The 19,543-nt window shown below is 43.1% G+C and overlaps 1 protein-coding gene across 1 annotated transcript in view; it reads left to right on the plus strand.

The window, feature by feature from the left end:
• LOC130197396 (phosphatidylethanolamine-binding protein 4) overlaps positions 1-17,443 on the plus strand; it is a 36,600-nt gene extending 19,157 nt beyond the window's left edge. Inside the window, 4 exon segments of the mRNA XM_056420058.1 lie at positions 7,568-7,628; positions 9,257-9,369; positions 9,991-9,994; positions 17,352-17,443. Coding sequence (XP_056276033.1) covers positions 7,568-7,628; positions 9,257-9,369; positions 9,991-9,994; positions 17,352-17,443 — 270 coding nt within the window.
• The last annotated feature ends 2,100 nt before the right edge of the window (positions 17,444-19,543 follow it).

The following is a 19,543-nucleotide window of genomic DNA, read 5'->3' on the forward strand; positions in this document are numbered from 1 at the left end:
CGAGGTTTAACCCTCCTGTTGCCTTAGGGTCAATTTGACCCCATTCAATGTTTAACCCTCCTGTTACCTTTATATTTACTGACATATTTTACCCTCGGGGTCAATTTGACCCCAGCAATTAAAACCTCCAGAAAATTATTAGAATTAATATTGTTTCCCAAGTTTAAGTGTGAGGTACTTTATGTTTGTTTGTTGACTACCTAAATAGCCCTTTAAATATATAAAAAAGTTGATATTTCTTATATGTTTGACACAGTGAAAAACAGCCTGGGGTCAAATTGACCCGAAAGAACACCGACATTAAACATTGAATGGGGTCAAATTGACCCTAAGGTAACAGGAGGGTTAAAGGGGGAGAAACCTTAAAGGAAACGAAGGAGGATCCCTCTATCAGGATGGACAGAAGTACAATAGATGTCATGTGTACAGAATGAACCCCATAACAGAGTTACAACTCATTCAATGCATATGACAGAAATTAGCCTCTTCTGAAGGTCACGAGAGACTTTGTCCTGTCGTTGTAGGAAGGGTGGCACACAGGTGCGGTGCATGGGTACCTACCTGCATACCAAGGTGAGAACATGGAGTACTCGAGGAAGGATGGCGAGGGCCGTTTAGGGCTGCTGGCGACAGATGGGACTACAGTGTAGTCTCAACTGTGGACTCTTATTCTACCGATAACAACTGCTTTTATAGCGAAATATTTTGTCAGCAAACTCCGGTATTCTAAGATCATGTTGCACACCATGTGAACTCAAATCAGGTGATCTCAGGTGGTCTCTTTTCACCCCTCACACCAGAGAATCTTGACACCCGCTCGTTTATTAAATTCACAAGCGGTAGATTTACACCGCAAAACTTATTCGACGTCTCGTCTTCCTCAAAGTAATCGCGTTCGACTTGTAAAACGGCTCGGGTTCCTTGTGAGACACAGACTTTTTAATTCACAATAACCCTGCAAATGAATGGGCTGATTACTGAGGCGAAGATAAGGAGGCAGTCATAAGCACTTGGCTTGAGTGGAATAGGCGAGGGGGGGGGGGAGGGGGGGGAGGCTGTGGCGGTACAAGTCCAGCCTCAGAAATAGAGCTGTGAACACCATCTGTCATGCTCTCTCTCCCCGTCTGTTAGCCTGACTGCAAGTGAAAGGGAGAACGATGCTCTCAGAGCCGCATGAGAAGGACGTGGGTGCTGATTGTCGTAGGTGTGGGTTTACAGGGTGTGCAAGGGAGGAGGAGGGAAGTGGTGTATATACAAGGAGGTGCATGAGTAAGTGACAAAGGGAAGCACTCTTCCACACAGAGGAGGAGAAGGGTTGTTGGACAAGTGGGCATTCCTGCACTGCCCCTTCTTCCCACCTCCTCGCTGACTCCTACCTTTTGTCAGAGGATTCCCAGTTATGGAGACATATTATACAAACATACAAAGTGGCAGATTTATGCCGATTATCCTAAAATAAATGAGGTTGTTGCAAACATATTCAATGTCTTTTTCTTCCTCAGAATAATCGTGTTCAACCTGCATACAGTGAGGTTCCTTGTGAGACACTTTTAACTCACAACAACAATGCAAATAAATGGGCTGATCCTCCTCTAAGATCGAGAGGGGTTAACAATTAATCTATATTGTTGAGCTGGATTTCAAATGTTGAGCTAGTAGTACCTGGCTATTGTGATGGTAATAATGCTGCTGTAAACTCTCAACACATTCCTTCACGGGGTAAATTCTGATAAATTAGTTGGTCTGGATAAGCCTCGGTTGTGTTTGATTTGGAACAGAGAGCGAGAATTATTTTCCATGAATACTGGTGCTCGGAGTGTCCGGCTATTACGTGACCCAAAAAGCTCTGGTGCATTGCTTTTTTCCAGATTTTTTTGAATTATTCATTGCTCATAACGTGTAGGTTGTTCGGGATCTTATCTGCTTTTGTCTGAGTCAGAGTGTGAAACAGAGTCAGTGAAACATGAAGGCAAGCTGGGCCACGGTGAACAACAGGGAGAGGCTCGATGAAATGTTCGTAACACCGGACTAACATTCGTTAAATCTGGAGTCTAAAGTGGTGGATGGCTCCTACATTTGAACAGAGCCGAGACTAATGAAGAAACCTCCAGTGAATATAGTTTTGTGAACATTTAGAGCCAATCGTAGTGTCTGGAGTTACATTTTCATTTGATAAGTATGGGTGAATTAACAACTGGAACAAAGTCCAGTCCTGCCCCTACTTCAGGTGCCATAAGCTCACAAGTAAGCTCTGCTCTTTAAATAATGACACACCTGTATGCTTCAGAGTATGTTGTTCTTTTCTGTTAAGTATGTGAAATACTTAACATCCATTTTGATGCTTTCAGTTTATTTCGCTGTCAGTTTCTGCCTCTCCCACACAGCTTGGTGTGTGATTCATTATCACAGCCACAGGAACGGGTATTCCCCTTGTAAGAGCTTTAAAAGAGAACTCTCTTTTATCAACTCTCACATCAACTCAAACTAAATACTTGGTTTCATGTTGTTTGTTCAACTAAACAGCTTTAAAATACTTCATGGTAACAATCGATGACATGATTGGCACCAAGCATCCGTGCTGTTATCACGATGGATGATTGTTGGGGTTTAAGGTTTGGTGTCATCGAGTCGCAGTGATGTGTGGGGATTTATTTATTAATTCAGACAACTGCTTTGCACACAATGTTAGTATCTGTCATTGCACAATGGCTTTAAACTACTGACCATCTCTCTGTCTTCTTATCTTCAGAATGTGATGTGACCGTGGTATATGATACACTGTCAAACATACCTATCAAACAATAATAGTTCAAAGAACAAACATTGCTCGTAAATATGTGGATTTGGTCCAAAAAAATATTAAATCGATATGAAAATTTTTAAAATAAAAGTGCAGAATATTCCAAAATATACATATGACCGCACCATTAGGTGGTGTTGTAAGTGTTGAGCTCTATGATTGAACCTCAAAGACATGATGTGACTCATGAACATATGAATTGAAATAGGTGTGGTTGTCGTGGGTTCCTTGGTGACTGCGTAGATAATGAATCAATTCCTCGACTTATTTGACTTTCAGCTGTGAAACGGCGTAACTGAGTGACACAGAAGCCGTGAGGAATCTATCGGGCTCTCGTCGTAAAGACACAGATTTTAAGTGTGCTTCAGATTTAACGAATTGCTTACAGAGACTATCAGTGACTGGATATATATATCTATACATGCTGTGCTTTGCATTTCTACGATGACGAAACAATCCGATTATAATCATCCAATCTACTGGTTTCTCTGACATCTGCCTTATATGATGTAACTTTGATCCTCAGCTTTAGGCCAGCGTCATCCAAAAATATAGCTGTTTATTGTTGGTCGGTATTAGAAATGTTTGGATTATGTGTGATATTTTGTGAAACGGGTGTAAAATGTTTGAGCACAGAGTATTATATACTGGAGAATATTCTCATTATATCCTCTAGTATTCGTGTATATAAGAAATAACAACAAACCAACACGCTTGCTTCATTATATAATTATGTATTACATATTAATTGAACCATGATGTAATACAAATAATGTATACTTTTCTAATGGCATGCATCAGATAAACATGTTTGGCTATGTCTATTGTCACTCGACATGGTATCCATATTAAGATAGTTATCCTCAGTGTCTAAATCATCGATGCAGCAAAACCATTGTGACAAAAACTGAAATGAGAGACCAAAGTAAGTACTTGTGTACAAGATCATTGTGGTTTACAACCGACAATGTGTACGCCTTGTAATCACGTTATATCCCTTATCTATGACATCATCATTCCCAGATTTTGCACGGGTGGGGTTAATAAGAAAATCATTTACCATGGTGAGCTGAAATTACATAAATGTAATGAAATTAATCGCCGATGAATTCAAACCGCTCAAACAACACGAGAATCATCAATATTGTAATGGTTACAGGTACTGGAACCCAAAAGCACGACAAACGCAGGAATGCAGGAGGAGGCTGTTCACTTAATCTTTCAGGCAGGGTCAAAACCGGGTGGTCAGTCAAACAGGGCAACAAATCCAAAAGGGGCAGGCAAAAATCTCAAGTCGGGTGAACAGGCAAACAGGGTTGTAACAGGCAGATCAGAACTAGTACAAGGAATTCGCTGGAGAGTTTGGCGGTGACACACAAGACAATCTGGCAGAGGACAAGTGGAAGTGAGGGAGCTAAATAGTGAGGGACTAATGAGGGGATGGGCTGCAGGTGAGAAGGGCGTGAGGACCAGGTGAAGGGAATGAGGGACTAACGAGGTGACCAGAGGCAGGTGAGAAGGGCGTGAGGACCAGGTGAAGGGAATGAGGGACTAACGAGGTGACCAGAGGCAGGTGAGAAGGGCGTGAGGACCAGGTGAAGGGAATGAGGGACTAACGAGGTGACCAGAGGCAGGTGAGAAGGGCGTGAGGACCAGGTGAAGGGAAGGAGGGACTAACGAGGTGACCAGAGGCAGGTGAGAAGGGCGTGAGGACCAGGTGAAGGTAAGGAGGGACTAACGAGGTGACCAGAGGCAGGTGAGAAGGGCGTGAGGACCAGGTGAAGGGAATGAGGGACTAACGAGGTGACCAGAGGCAGGTGAGAAGGGCGTGAGGACCAGGTGAAGGTAAGGAGGGACTAACGAGGTGACCAGAGGCAGGTGAGAAGGGCGTGAGGACCAGGTGAAGGGAATGAGGGACTAACGAGGTGACCAGAGGCAGGTGAGAAGGGCGTGAGGACCAGGTGAAGGGAAGGAGGGACTAACGAGGTGACCAGAGGCAGGTGAGAAGGGCGTGAGGACCAGGTGAAGGGAATGAGGGACTAACGAGGTGACCAGAGGCAGGTGAGAAGGGCGTGAGGACCAGGTGAAGGGAATGAGGGACTAACGAGGTGATCAGAGGCAGGTGAGAAGGGCGTGAGGACCAGGTGAAGGGAATGAGGGACTAACGAGGTGACCAGAGGCAGGTGAGAAGGGCGTGAGGACCAGGTGAAGGGAATGAGGGACTAACGAGGTGACCAGAGGCAGGTGAGAAGGGCGTGAGGACCAGGTGAAGGGAATGAGGGACAGTCAGGTGAGGATGACAGGATCTGGAATGACAGGAGAGTTAATTAAACGTGTAAGCAGGATAAATTTAACTAGGAAGGTGGGGAATTCGTGACAAATACCATCGTCTCAGCACCTCTACGTGCTGTTGTTGTGTCGTGATCCTCGGATGTTTTTTTGAAACTTCACTTTTCAACTTTGTATTTGTGATTATAAAGAAATACTGCAAGAATAGAATTAAACACATATTAAAACCCACACTTAAAGTTGAACCTTTCTTAATAAAAAAACACAATTAACACAGCGAGTGGCTGTCAATCATTTAGTGGTCCGAACTTTTCGCGCTCTGTGTCCCGCCCCCACAGCAGGGTCCCTGAGGGAGGCCGCCCACCATGTGAGAATGTCCTTTAAATTAGTGTGAGCAAGTCCGTCATTCCCCAGTAAACACCCAGAGTCGGCGACCTCACACTGCCCTGCCCCGCCACAACTCCTGTGAAACCAGCTCCGCTCGGGAGCAGTGGCACCGCCGCAACCACAAAACTGAGAACTTTTAAGATGCTTATATCATGTCAGTATTAATATATGTGATTCTACGCGAGTTATGCATATGAATAATTTGCCTTTTAATGTTTGGCTGAATTTATCTTTTGCATTAATTTGCTCTTGTTGCTAATCTATGTATTGTAATAAAATGTATAACGCAGAAGGTGCCATGGAGAGCGAGCGAGAGTCGAGCATTGAGATGTGGGAAAATGTTGCACGCTCAAATGTTGACTACCTGTTGCTATGGCGATGGTTTTGGATCCTGCAGGCTGCAGGACTCTTGCTATTTCTAAATAAAGCATTTCTTCTCACTGATCAGTGGATGAAGAAGATACTCACAGTTGAAACTCATCTTCTGAATGTTGCCAGGCTGTGTAAACACTGGTGCTGTGCACTCTCATACTTACTGCTAAACAGCAGTTACAGAATTATAGATAAGATGATGTACAATAGAGGACACATGCTTTGCTGTTGCGACAGTTCTCTACTGAAAAAGTCAATTTATACATGAAACTGTGTGATTTACTAATTGTGTCTCAGTCATTCTGGTGTGGATTTTTGGAGACACTATGTACTTTTGACAATAGATTTGTAACAATGTAATTGGCAATATGTATCATGATCAACTCCAAACTGAATTTGTGATCTGTCCAATATCCTAAATCTCCTCTTATGACTTGAAAGCCAAATCTTCCCATTCCCTTGTCAAAAATATAAACTAAAGACTAATACTGAAGTTATTTAGTGAATTACTGAGAGGAGAATAGAGTTGTAGGATAATATTTACCTTCCCTATTTTTTTCAAAGATTGTAATTGCTGAGTGAAAAATGTGCTTGCACCATTCCCAAGATGGAAATCAACAAGGACAAACTACAACGTGCCATCGTACGTTTCTGAGTCAGTTAAGTCCACATCCCCCAAAGAGAATCTGACGTGAGTTTCTATATCACTATTAGCCATATTTGATCCATTTCTGCTTTAGGATCACCATAAATGAGAGATAGAAAACTATCCTGCTTGTCTTTTGTCCTTGCAAGCTGCATAGTAACGCAGTACCTTCGTCCCCCTGTAGGGGGAGCCTGTGCGTGGAGAAAAAGAGGACAGAAATAGGTGCTGAGACCAGATATTTGATGCTTTCGATGGGGACTTCCACGCTTACCTCAAGTGGGTTTTGGGCCATTTCACAGACAACATATTTAGTCCTTTTTCCTCCCACTCAAGGATGCAGCCGTCTTGCAATAAGCAGCCAAGTCTATTAAACAAACATTCCTGTGTGCATGACTGTGTGCTTCCTGGGTATGAGGGAGTTTAACCTGACAAATATACAGTAGAAAATGCTTATGAAAAATATCTGCGCTTCGCGTGACATTATGTCTGTTTCTAGGCAACAGGAAGTTGATGTACAATTAATAATATGGGGAATTGCTACCTGGAAATTCACTCAGGGGTTTAATTTGCTTGGGAACTGTCGCTTTCTCTTTTTTTTTCGACACTAGCGACAAATTATTGTCTTTTTCCAATCATCACCGAAGTCTCAATGTTTAATGGTTCTATGCTTGCTAAAAATATACTGATATGACAGCATATGTCTATTAAATGAAAGAATTGTCTTGGAAATTAAATGTCCGCTCCCGCTTTTCTCAAGTTGTAAGTGGGTGCTATACGGGAGTCTACAATATGTGTCAAAGAAAAGGTGGCATCATCTTGTGGCGTAGGAAGCAGTCCCTCTGCATGTACCATTCTTGTTAAATTTAGTTTTATTTGTAGTTCCTTTTTCTTTTTTTACCTTTACTGTGCATCAATAATGTGAGGTCCTGGGACAGGGATGTCTATGTGTACAGATTGTAAAGCCCTCTGAGGAAAATTTGTAATTTGTGATAATGGGCTACACAAAATAAACTGAATTTAATCGTAAATGTCCCAAATGCTTTGCCTGACCAACTCTATGTCTGACTTTGCAGTGCAATGCGCTCAAGAAAGGGCAGATACACGGGAAGACCCTCACTGGGAAGCTGCTTTTCAGTTGACCCTTCGTTATATCATGGCTTACTTTAATTACATATGCTTGTCTTAGTCATTTGTGTTGTTGGAGCTTGTTCCTTTTTTTAGTTAACATTAGTCTTGATTTCATTATCACTTTCAGCAAACTACCTTAAAGTTACTGTGAGCAGCTTTTACCTGGTTATGTAACAGTCTCGATTCATTCCTGATGCCTCTTTATGACCGACATAGTTAAACAAGACTATCAGCGAGAAGATTTTCTCCATCCTTACAGTTATTTGTAATGCCCGTCGTTGGTGCCGTCGGGTTTTGAAGAAAATCAGATGAAATTATGCAGGTTCACAAGAAACTCCGTCAGCTCCGGCTCCAGGGGGCCTCCGGCACAGACACCACGCTGCTGGAGGCCCCGGCCGTGTTGCCGGACCCACGAGAGGGAAGGGAGGCGCGGATGAAGCCGAACCAGGAGTGAGCAGGGCAGACTGTCAGACCCTGCTGCAGGAAAATGAGAGGTTTACTAGACATAATCTGGTGCTCATAAACACGATTTAGTGAATGCCGAATTGAACACAAATTGAAACATGCTCGTAGGAGCTTCAAGTTAGGGTTGGTAATCTTCAGAAACATGTCATATTTGTTGAAATTCGCATTACATCCCGACAGCAGTCGATGAATCAAATGGAACAAAATCTGGTGTCTGTTGTTGGGACTGTAATAATCCCTTCCAATCACTTCATTCTGCCAGAATTAGCATGTTTGAGCGAGTGTAACGGCAACAATAGAGTTGAGAGTCGGATGTGAACCATGGGAGAGTGATGTGTTTACTGTCCTTCAGTGTCGGTGTTGTTTAAAGAGGATTTAGACAAAGGAGAACTAGCCTGCTTACAGGACTGTCTCAGAAAATTAGAATATTGTGATAAAGTTCTTTATTTTCTGTAATGCAATTAAAAAAACAAAAATGTCATGCATTCTGGATTCATTACAAATCAACTGAAATATTGCAAGCCTTTTATTCTTTTAATATTGCTGATTATGGTTTACAGCTTAAGAAAACTCTAAAATCCTATCTCATAAAATTTTAATATTTCCTCAGACCAAGTAAAAAGATTTATAACAGCTGAGTGTTTGTCAAGGCTCAGGAAACCCTTGCAGGTGTTTGTTAATTAGACGATTCAAGTGATTTGTTTAATACCCTACTAGTATACTTTTTCATGATATTCTAATATTTAGAAATAGGATATTTGAGTTTTCTTAAGCTGTAAGCCATAATCAGCAATATTAAAAGAATAAAAGGCTTGCAATATTTCAGTTGATTTGTAATGAATCCAGAATGCATGACATTTTTGTTTTTGTGCACAGAAAATAAAGAACTTCATCACAATATTCTAATTTTCTGAGACAGTCCTGTATATCCCACAGAGTGACTGAAGAACGCAAGGAATTAAGGTCGACCATTTTATGAAACTACAGCTACTGTTTTTAGAAATAAGTAAAAAATAATCCAGATTCATAAAGAGGATAAAGAATTACGATTTAAAAGATTAAGATCACTGTTTTAAGTTGCATCATTGAGATAATTGTATACAGCTTATTACTATGTAATATCACCAATCTCAGTTCTCCTGATACTGATTCTTTGTTTTTTCCTACAGAATATCATCCTCCAACCCCTCCTCAGAAATCTGGTTTTCATCGCTACCGGTTCATGTTGTTCGAGCAGCTTCCAGACGCTCCGGTGCCGCTCACTGAGCAGGAGGAGTCCTCCGCTCAGCAGCACCTTGAGTCCACGGCCCTGTTGGCCCCTGCAGGATCATCGGCCACGCACCAACACTGATCCGCTCCACTGGCAGCAGTTAGTTGTTGAATCAACAATAGAAAGGTTGCACCAAGGAATTAAAGCTCAAGACCCAAACACTAACTCTCAAAATAACCACATAGTAGTTTTTTTTGTGTTTTAGCGACTTATATAGGCTACTGCAGATATTTTGCGAGGCTTAAGCAAGTAGATGATTCTATTTCCTGACATAGTCGGAAGTTTTGACGTTTTACATCATTAGATTGATAGGTAGGGATGCGTAATTTGTTTGAGTGGGCTTAATCCTTTATTTAGGATGTAATATTTCCATATTAGGAGACTGAATCTGCTTGATTTTTTTGTATTACCTTCGCATTGAAAATGCGGAAGGTTATGTTTTGATCGCCGTGTATTTATTTATTTATTTATTTGTATGCGTGTTATTCGCATAACAAAAAAAGTTTTAAACCGAATCGCATGAAATTTGGTGGGATGATTGGTTATTATCCGGGGACCATTTGATTCGATTTTGGGACCGATCGGGTCAAAGGTCAAGGTCATGAAAAGGTCAAAATCTTCTTTTTACCATAGCGCGGTCAATTTCTATCCAATTGGCATGCAACTAATGCCAAAATGTTCATAATTCAATGCCCAATCTTGTGATATGCGAAGGTATGCGCTCTACCGAGTGCCCGTTCTAGTTACATAATGTTTTAAGACACTCCAGCCAGACACCATCTAACCACCTTCAAGCCCGGAATTTGGTCTGTGGCTGTTTTCTCAGGACGAGACATTATGCATAATTAAAAAAAAACTATGGGCATTGCATCAAAGCATTTGGAGTTGCTTTGGAAAGATCATTTTCTCCAAGTACTTAACAAAGGAAATGCTAATGAGGTAGCAGTTGTAATGCCTGAGGGGTCAAGAAGACGAGGACAGCTGGCTCCAACCTGCACGAGTCTGCCTGGCCACGTCTTGTTCGCCGAGTCAGCGCTCATCAACTGTGCACATCGACTTCTAACCTTGATTACTGTTGATATTATTACCAGATCTTGTTGTTGTTGTTGTTGTGTCTATCAAAAGACGGTCAGGGCTCGTCTGGCAGAAAGCAGAGCTATTGTTCTGTTTACACTCCGGGTTTTTCTGAATTTTCCTCCCCCTGACGTGAAGTCTCTCGGAGGTGAGCAATTGCACTTGGATACAGAGTGCGGCACCTCGCGGGGAGGCGTGCTCGTCTGTCGGCTCGACTCGGGTCCCAGCCGGTGATTTGAGGGGAGATCAGGGCGGTGTGAGACTTCAAGCGACGTGGCCGCGAATGAGCGGAGCTGCCAGTCTGTGCCGTTTGAAGTTTTGACAGCCATGTCGGCAAACAATCACCGCATATTAGGCTGAGGTCTGTTTGACGTTGAAACCTCTGGAAAAGGAAATGTCAAAGATGTATTTTGGAGTATTCTACATATCCAAACTCACATTTGGGAAGGTATTGTTAGAGTATACACTGTGTCGGAACTAGTTAAGATGAAGAAATGGTAGCATGAATAACAGCCTGCTATTTCGAATATTTTAATACATCCCTTTGTGCAAAATAAACTCTTTTTCTGCAACTAGCTCCAATACAGAAGGTGTCCCCACATCAAGAAATGATTGCACTGAGGGGATCCACCCATCCTTAATTCACTGGATGAGTTTAACTCCCGCTGTTGCACATCCTCTCTCTTGCAAACTGTATTAAATTAAGAAATTCACTCTTGGATAATCAAATGTCTCACGTGATGGCTCAATTCTGGAGAGGATAACTGCCCTTGATAAGAGCGTTGTAATGGATATAGACGCTGTATGACACATTAAGAATGAAAGCCAGGGTTTATGAAAAGAAAAATCTTCAATTTCACAGTTATCATCTGTTTGCCTGCATGCGACGGTGTACCTGCTGTATTGACGGCCTTCACTTGGCCATGAGCGCGGTATTCCCGCACAGACAAGAGGAACGGAGGGAATCCCATGTCTCCCCACCTCCTCCGTTAAGTATGTTCACTTATTAGCGTCTGTCCTCCCTCCATGTGGTCTGACACAGAGAGCATTTTTCATAGCCCATGACATTAATTGATGTGATTTGCAAAGGGAGAGCATTTAGACGTGGGTGGGAGACTCCTAATGATCGTTTTCCACTTCCACTAGCGCAGTCATTGACTCGATTTGATCGCAAATTTGACGTCTTTTTTTTCTTTTCATCTCTGACCAATCGCTTTGAATAGCAAAGGGGTCGAAACAATGAGAGGTGGAGCAGGGCTCTTGTGCCGAATGGTGGGAGTCTGCTGTGCCTCCTGTGATAAGGTTATGAATGTGGGTCAGTGAACTGATGGAGACAGCTGGTTTGTTACACAAGGAACGACAGGGGGGCCTGTGCTCTTGGCACCAGGCGCAGGGGCGTGATCGTGGGGAATCCCCTCCACTCTGGCTCAGGAAGGCTGTCCCTGGAGGCTGCCCCTGTGCCAGGGCGGGGGCAGGCGTGGGCACGCAGGCCCTTGTGATACTTGTCAGCCACTTGGCAAGCCCTCAATATGTCCCGCTACTGTTCGGTGCCGCCGAGTCAGTTTGTCAAGGGAAACAGTGTTAGCGTTTTTCCCCGGGCACGGAAACCGAGGCTTCGAGAGAGGCCATCGAGTGTTGTTTCAGCCTACACGGTAGTTTTGCACTGTTCACACATCCGGGCTCCTGTCTTCTGCAGGGGGACCCTCAACTGTGTTGATCAGGAAAAAGACCAGCGTCCAAATTATTGGCTAAGAATATCAAATCGATCATCGTAAATCACAAAGCAGAGGATGTCCACGATGATCATGTTGTGTGAACGAATGGATCACAGGATAGTTCGCTGCTGGATGGTGCACGTTGCTCATCTTGCCTCCCAGAGCCCCGACTGCCAGCTCAGCACACTCCGCAGTAATTGAAGCCATTTGCAATGTTGCAGTGTGGTAATGGGCAGATCCATGTCTACCACCCACCCACTGCCTCTACCATTAATCAGAGCTGCGTGGAGTCAAGAGAGCCAGGATTTGGTTGCTACAGCAGGCCTGAGTTTCAGCCAGGAGTCGGCTGCCTTAAAGGAACACTTTCACGTTTCTAATTTTGGCTGGTTGTGTTTTTTATTTATGTTATCTTTTTTTATTTTTTTATTTTTTTAACAGATGCTTGTTCGTTTCAGGTAAACGTTTCTTAATTTTTCCTCAACTCCTACCATCCATAAATAACCAAATGATTATTCACTGCTGAAATGACTAATCAAAGAGCTGAAACAAAATATCAGATTAATTAATTTACTAAAGTGTCCAATATTTTGTAGTTACAGTCAGTTACTTGCTGCTTTTTTTTTCTTCTCATATGTGATGGTAAACAGAATATAATTTAGATTTGGACTGTTAGACAGATAAAACATGGAATTCGTAGACGTCAAACTGTAGGAAATTGTCATGGGTAACTTCACAATTTTCTCAATTTTCTCAAGTTACTATCAGTAATGAAAATAACCAATGAGCAGCAGCAGGAGCTGAAACGGTCAGTTGATTAATCAATAAGCTGATGAACAGAAAAAAATTGTTCAGCAAATATTCCGACAATGTATTAATTGCTTGGGTCATTTAAGAACGTATTGATTCATTCCCTTTAATGGGACAGCTGATGAACATTAACCAAATATAAATCAACATGTGGCACATCTGTTTGAGTCCGCAGTCCCCGGTATACGGTGTGTTGGAGCTATTTAATTTGACATTTGTATTAAGGTTTTATTATAAAGTAATATTGATAATTTATTGCTTATTTAGGTTATATTTTGATATGTTAGTTGTTTCTTATGATAGTTGTAGTTTAGTTTCATATATTTAGTTGTAGGTTCACTGATTGGGTAACACTGGGCACCTGTGGTTATATGTAGAGGTGGGAGGCACAGGACCAGCATGCACCAGGGTGGTGTGTTTTTTTTTTACAGCAGCAGAGAGAGGAGAAACAACATTTTGTTTGTTCTTTTTCGTTGGTTTAAGAAATAAATGATCAGAATAATAACAGGCGGAAATGGACATTACTTTCTTTTGCATGCGTCAACACCGAAACCCACGGTGCATCAGTGGCGGTTTGATTTATAGTTTTGATTGAAGTTGAAGGACACATGGCCACTACAGGGTGTATTGGCAACGATGTAGGCTGTTATATTGACAGCTCGCCGTGAGCTGGGAGCGGCGACATTGTGACACCGCTCCTCAACCCCGGGTCCCTCCTCAGCGCTCATCTGCCCCGCTGAAGCGACACCCCATTTTGCTCCAGGGGCACTGCTCTCTCGCTGACCCCTGACCCCCACAAATAATGTCCCCCTCATGCCATTAGGATAGCATTATTATGAATCTGAATGTTCAGCAAAGCCTCTCCCCTGATATGGCTCCTCTTCCTCTCCTGCGATGAACAGGATCACTTGGTTTTGAGTACTTTCGAGACACTATAAGAGGTTTAACAGGGACACCGCCCACACCACTAAATGTAGCAGTTCTGTGTCACCTCACAGCAGTCCTGATCTTCCTGCCATACCCAGACGGAGAGGCAAGGTGGAAACAAAAGGGGAGGCGGGAAGACTTTAACATCGCCCTCAGGTCCGACACTATCTGTCCTTTCCATGAGCAGATGGGAGAGGCAGAAATGCGTCTGCACTACAAACAGACACACACCATCCTATTTTAAGGTCATTTGTTAGTCTAGGCATTCGCAGGGTACCAGCCAGTGTGATAGCACCAGATATTGTGAATTCACCTCACTTTGGATGGCGCCCAATGACTGCACAGCTTTAGACAGGATTATGTGCGTAAAGCCTTACAAGCAGCGCCTGGTTTTGACTCTCCGTCGGATCGTTACTCTACAATAAAGTGATCTTCAGTGTGACATTCCCCCGTTGGAGGAAATGTTTCCTAAAACTACGACACGGTTGGTTCTTCCTCTAAAAAAAGGGAAAAAGAAAGTTTAAAGGGGACATATTATGAAAATGCCACTTTTTTAGTGCTTCTATATGTTAATTTGGGTATCTGGCATGTCTCCCAACACAAAAACGCTGGAAAAAAACAACTCACGCGGCTTGTTGTGGTTCCTCTATGTCAGAAACGATATGCTTGAGTGCGTCCAAAGGGATCACCACCAACGTCGACGTAGATGTTGAAGCACGCCCATGTAGGGAGTCTGGCGACATGGCCTTGGACCGCCCCCCACCACCACTCGACCCACCCAGTTTAAAGACGGTTCGGTGACCTGAGCCAATGTACAAACAAACAAAAAATGTAGAAGTGACAAAGTTAACTTACCATTCAGAAACGTCCTGTTGAGCCCTAACTTCTCGAACTTGTTCAGGAGCCTCTTCTTGTTCAGGGTCTGACTGGTTCAAAACGATATGGTTGCACGACGCTATCTTCATCTGCAGTAGCCATATTTCTACAAAGGTCATGGCTAGCTGGGCAGGCAGCAGCTAGGCGAGCGCATCTCGTGGAGGGGGGGGGGGGAGCTGGCTCATTAGCATTTAAAGGAACAGGCACTCAAAACAGGTTAATCTGTGGGGAGGTGTTTTTGACAGGGTAAAAAGGGTGCTGTTTGAAATGATTCTTGTGGTATTTTGACCAAAATATGTGACAAACATTTCATTAAGACCCCAAGGAACCATATCAACTTGTGGAAAAATGGGCATACGATGGGTCCTTGAAAGATTAGTGCACTATTAGTGTCATGCAAGTCAAATCTGCCACGTGACTCGTTGACCGTACCTCTATATTCAGTATGTTTGTTGCCTCGCCCCTCAGTTTTCCTTGAAGGTGCTGCCTCTATTGGGCGAGGGACCTTGTTGCAGGGGGAGTTTGGGGATCTGCAGAGGCGGTGCATTATCTCCCACTGAGGCACAGGCCAGAGGGGTCACTGGGGCCATGCCCTATCATACAGGCAGGTCACCTGACTCCATTGCCCTCACTTGATTATCGGAGCCCTTTCTGCAGGCAATCCTCATTCACAGAGGGGACCTGCAAGATCCAGGTACTCATCTGCTCATATCCTGGTTATTATTCATCATCTTCTCCAGCTGAGCTCAGACCCTGACCCGACCTCATTGCAAACCTGGACACACCGGGGTGTCAGTCTCATAAGCTAAACATGGAGAGAGGATCAGGAAGGATGCATGAGCCCTAAAATACTTGAGGAATGATTCAGTAAATCTGTCATTGTATGTTTAAAACGCTTCAATTATTTGACGCTCAAATAGAAACTCGAGTTTCCGATTGGTGAGGACTGAAATACAATAGTGTGTTCTGAAAACAGCTGAAAAGATTATGTCCTTAAAAAGGACTTTTTGTCTGAAGTGTAAATGAATCTTTCTGAATTGTTTCTGCATTGATGGGAGGTGAGTGCATTTGAGCCGAGTGGCGGCGGCAAAATGCATTTCTCCTCCCCGATCTCCTGCAGGATACAGAATGTGGCTTTCTAATGGTGAAAACAGCTCCAGCAAAGTGAAGCAGCTGCAACGAGAGGTGAAAAGCAATAACGTGTCGGTCCAGGCAGAGTCCGACTCGACGCCTAAGTGAAACCATTCTCTCTACACATTTGGATGATTTCAATAGTTGGCTTTCTTTTCAAAAGATTAACTTTCCTAAGCTATTCCTGAGCAGCTGTTCATGTAATTACTCCACATATACGGAAATGCCATAATATCAGCGATTCCCTGGATTTTGGAGCAGAGCGTTGTCGTATGTACACTCAAACATGTGAAGACACAGACAGACACTCGCTCTCTCGAGAATCTGTTGAAGTTTGCAAGTTTTAAGCACACAGGGTTTTGTTGCCTTGGAATCATAATTGTGAATTTGTCTTTTTTTTCTTTTCTTTTCTTTTTTTTAAAGGGAGGGGAAGCTGCAGGGAATCAGCGGTTGTCCAAATCTTAGAAGTGATACTGTCATACCAGCCGGAAGGCCGTCTGGTGTTTGTTTAAAAGGGGAGGGAAGAAGAAAAAACAGTCCAGGCGATTGAATCATATCTTCTTGCCAATACGTCCTTGCGTTCCCACCTCCATCATTACAGCAACATGTTTTATTTTCAGCAGTGCTGTTCTCAGTGACTCACATCCCGGAGCCATGTGCTGCTCAGCTAGGCCTCAGATCCCTTAAACATGGGCCGAGCGGTCACGAGAAACACTCTGGTGATGCATCAGAGATTGCTAGCAGACTGTACTCCATTTATGTATGAGAAAAATAACATGTCTAATAAACTTGTGAGGTTTACCTGCGTACTTATTTCGATGTATCTGAAAAACACTTTTGTATCAGACTGAAAGCAAACCGAGGATTTATGTACACTACCGTTCAAAAGTTTGGGGTCACTTAGAAATGTCTTTATTTTTCAAAGAAAAGCACTGTTTTTTTCAATAAAGATAACATTAATCAAAAATACACACTATACATTGTTAATGTGGTAAATGACTATTCTAGGTGGAAACGTCTGGTTTCTAATGAAATATCTCCAGAGGTGTATAGAGGCCCATTTCCATCAACTATCACTCCAGTGTTCTAATGGTACATTGTGTTTGCTAATCGCCTTAGAAGACTAATGTCTGATTAGAAAACCCTTGTGCAATTATGTTAGCACAGCTGAAAACAGTTATGCTGGTGATATAAGCTATACAACTGGCCTTCCTTTGAGCTTGAAGTTTGAAGAACAAAATTAATACTTCAAATATTAATCATTATTTCTAACCTTGTCAATGTCTTGACTATATTTTCTATTAAATGTTCAATTCATTTGATAAATAAAAGTGAGTTTTCATGGAAGACACAAAATTGTCTGGATGACCCCAACCTTTTGAACGGTAGTGTACATTCCCCCCCCCCCAAATATGTGTAAATACTAATGCCTTTCTCTGTTGGTGTGTCATGCTGCTCCCACAGGTAAATGGGATCTTCAGGCCTTCATCACAAGGTTTCATCTGGGAGAGCCGGCGTCCTCTCTGCAGTTCCTCACCCAAAACTACAACGACTGAAGGATTCCCTGATGCCTACATTAAGAATCTGTTAGTGCAATTCCATAAAATAAGATGTTTCCACACTTTCCCTGAATTGAACCGCATTGTTTCTTCAAAGCTCGCAACAGGTCTTCTCAATCTTATCGTTGAGTTAGAGAGAGATTTCCTCTTCGTGTTCCACCGGCTGTTGTGTTTTGATGTTGCCCTGTATCTCTCTCACGTGATGGATTTGGGGGATAGATTTTGACCTCACCGGGGATTTCGTATTAGTTTCCAAACACTGTCGGCATTAGGAGGAAGACGGCCCGATATCACAACTCTTTGTGGAAAGAGTGTATTCTAATTCGGGAACGGAAACACGTCAGGGCCACAAAAAAAAAGGAAGTGGGAGGTGAAACCGAGACCGCAACACAGCCGGATGCTGCAGTGGAACGTGAACCAAAATACTCTATAGACACAGGGCGGGGGGGGGGGGGGGGAGGGGCTGCCGGGCCCGTGGTGTGTTGGGTGCAGGGAACTTGATGTTTGTGTCATTGTTTATCACATTTCCATTGACCACTTACCCCAATGGGAAACATTGAGGTGCTTTCAGGTCTTTTCCTTTCAAAGTAAAAGCTGCTCTAACCCATGTTGAAGTGTCCTTGAATGTAACTTTGGGACGATGAACCCGTTTTGAACTTTTTACAGTTGCATAAGAGGCCTACCTGGCAGTCTGCAGGGGATGGTGTGGATACAACCCGTTCACGAGGAGGAGATACTTTTCAGACTTTACGGGTCTTTGTAGAGGGTGGGTCAGAGAACCCCCCCATGAGGTATATTGGTTTCTAACCAGCAACTCTCCTCTGGGAGGGGTTTGTAAGTTTGTATCAATGCCCCAGATGCCTGGAAAAGGCTGGATTTACATGAGGGACTTTGAAGTTCTGATGATCAATCTTTAGTTGGTGGTTTCATTGACCCTCATTTGGTGTCTCATCAGTGGGCTAGGCAGGAGTAGGTAATGGAGGTTTGTGTTCCTTTGGTGGTTAAGCCAGCCTTGGTAAACCCCGATGTGCCCTCCCGATGAACTCTGGGAGATCATTGATCAAATTGTCCTGCATCTGCTTTGTTTGCTTCCCCGACTTAGCAGTCAAAGCAGCCACAAGCAGAACAACCAAAACAATGCACACAGGCCCACAGTTAGTCAGACAGTCCATTGCTTTTGAAAACATGTTAAGTATCCGTCAGTTGGAATATCGCTCTTGACCTTGATTTACTCATCTTATTTGACTTATGAAATCACATTTTGAACAATTGGCAAGTGTAGCATAATTCCTCACTCATTGTAAGGCATGCCAAGTGGGAGAGCAATCTTCCAAAAAACCACCGACTTGAATCCATCAGCACACCATTGAAATGCCAAGATGTGTACTTCCAAATACACTGTGCATTTTTTTTTCCTCCCTTTATATCTCAGAAAAATATCCTGCCAAAACAGCTGGGTTTTGCCACTCGGCTTCCTTGAATGTGTTTATTTTTACTCCAAATGTCAGGAGAGTTGAAATATTATGATTAAGAAAAACTGACAGCTGTAGTTCAACGGTGCACAGTATATTAGCTTCTCTGGGGGAAAAAAGCAACTGTTCACATCCCCTGATAATATGAGAAAGGCATTTAATATTGTCTTAATTTATTCAAACTTACATTAATTAAAAGGAATTTGTATAATCAATTACATTGCCTAACCGCCACGACGTGATCTAAAAGGCATGGGGACCCGAGTCTTCATTCTTCTTCTCTCGCTGCTGCTGAAGAAGTGCAGAATATCGATGTCACCGGAGACTTCCTCCTGCTCATCACTTGCACTGGGCAGCGGCAGCATGGAGTGCGACATCTGTCCAATGCATTTCAACCATGTGCTCGGTTGACCACATTGCACCTGTTTGCACTATTAGCAGAGATGCAATATCACATTAATATGTCTGTGTAAAATCATCTGAAAAATACAAATAGGGTTTTGTTAGCTAAGAATGAGCCGTTTATTTCTACCAGGTTACATTCTGTGCCCTCACTGCTGGATGTCTCTTGAACGCAGCATTTTAAAGTGCAGCTTTTCGCGGTGGTCGGCGTTGGCCTCGTGTC

Source organism: Pseudoliparis swirei, chromosome 7, assembly GCF_029220125.1.
Source record: "Pseudoliparis swirei isolate HS2019 ecotype Mariana Trench chromosome 7, NWPU_hadal_v1, whole genome shotgun sequence".
NCBI lineage: Eukaryota > Metazoa > Chordata > Actinopteri > Perciformes > Liparidae > Pseudoliparis > Pseudoliparis swirei.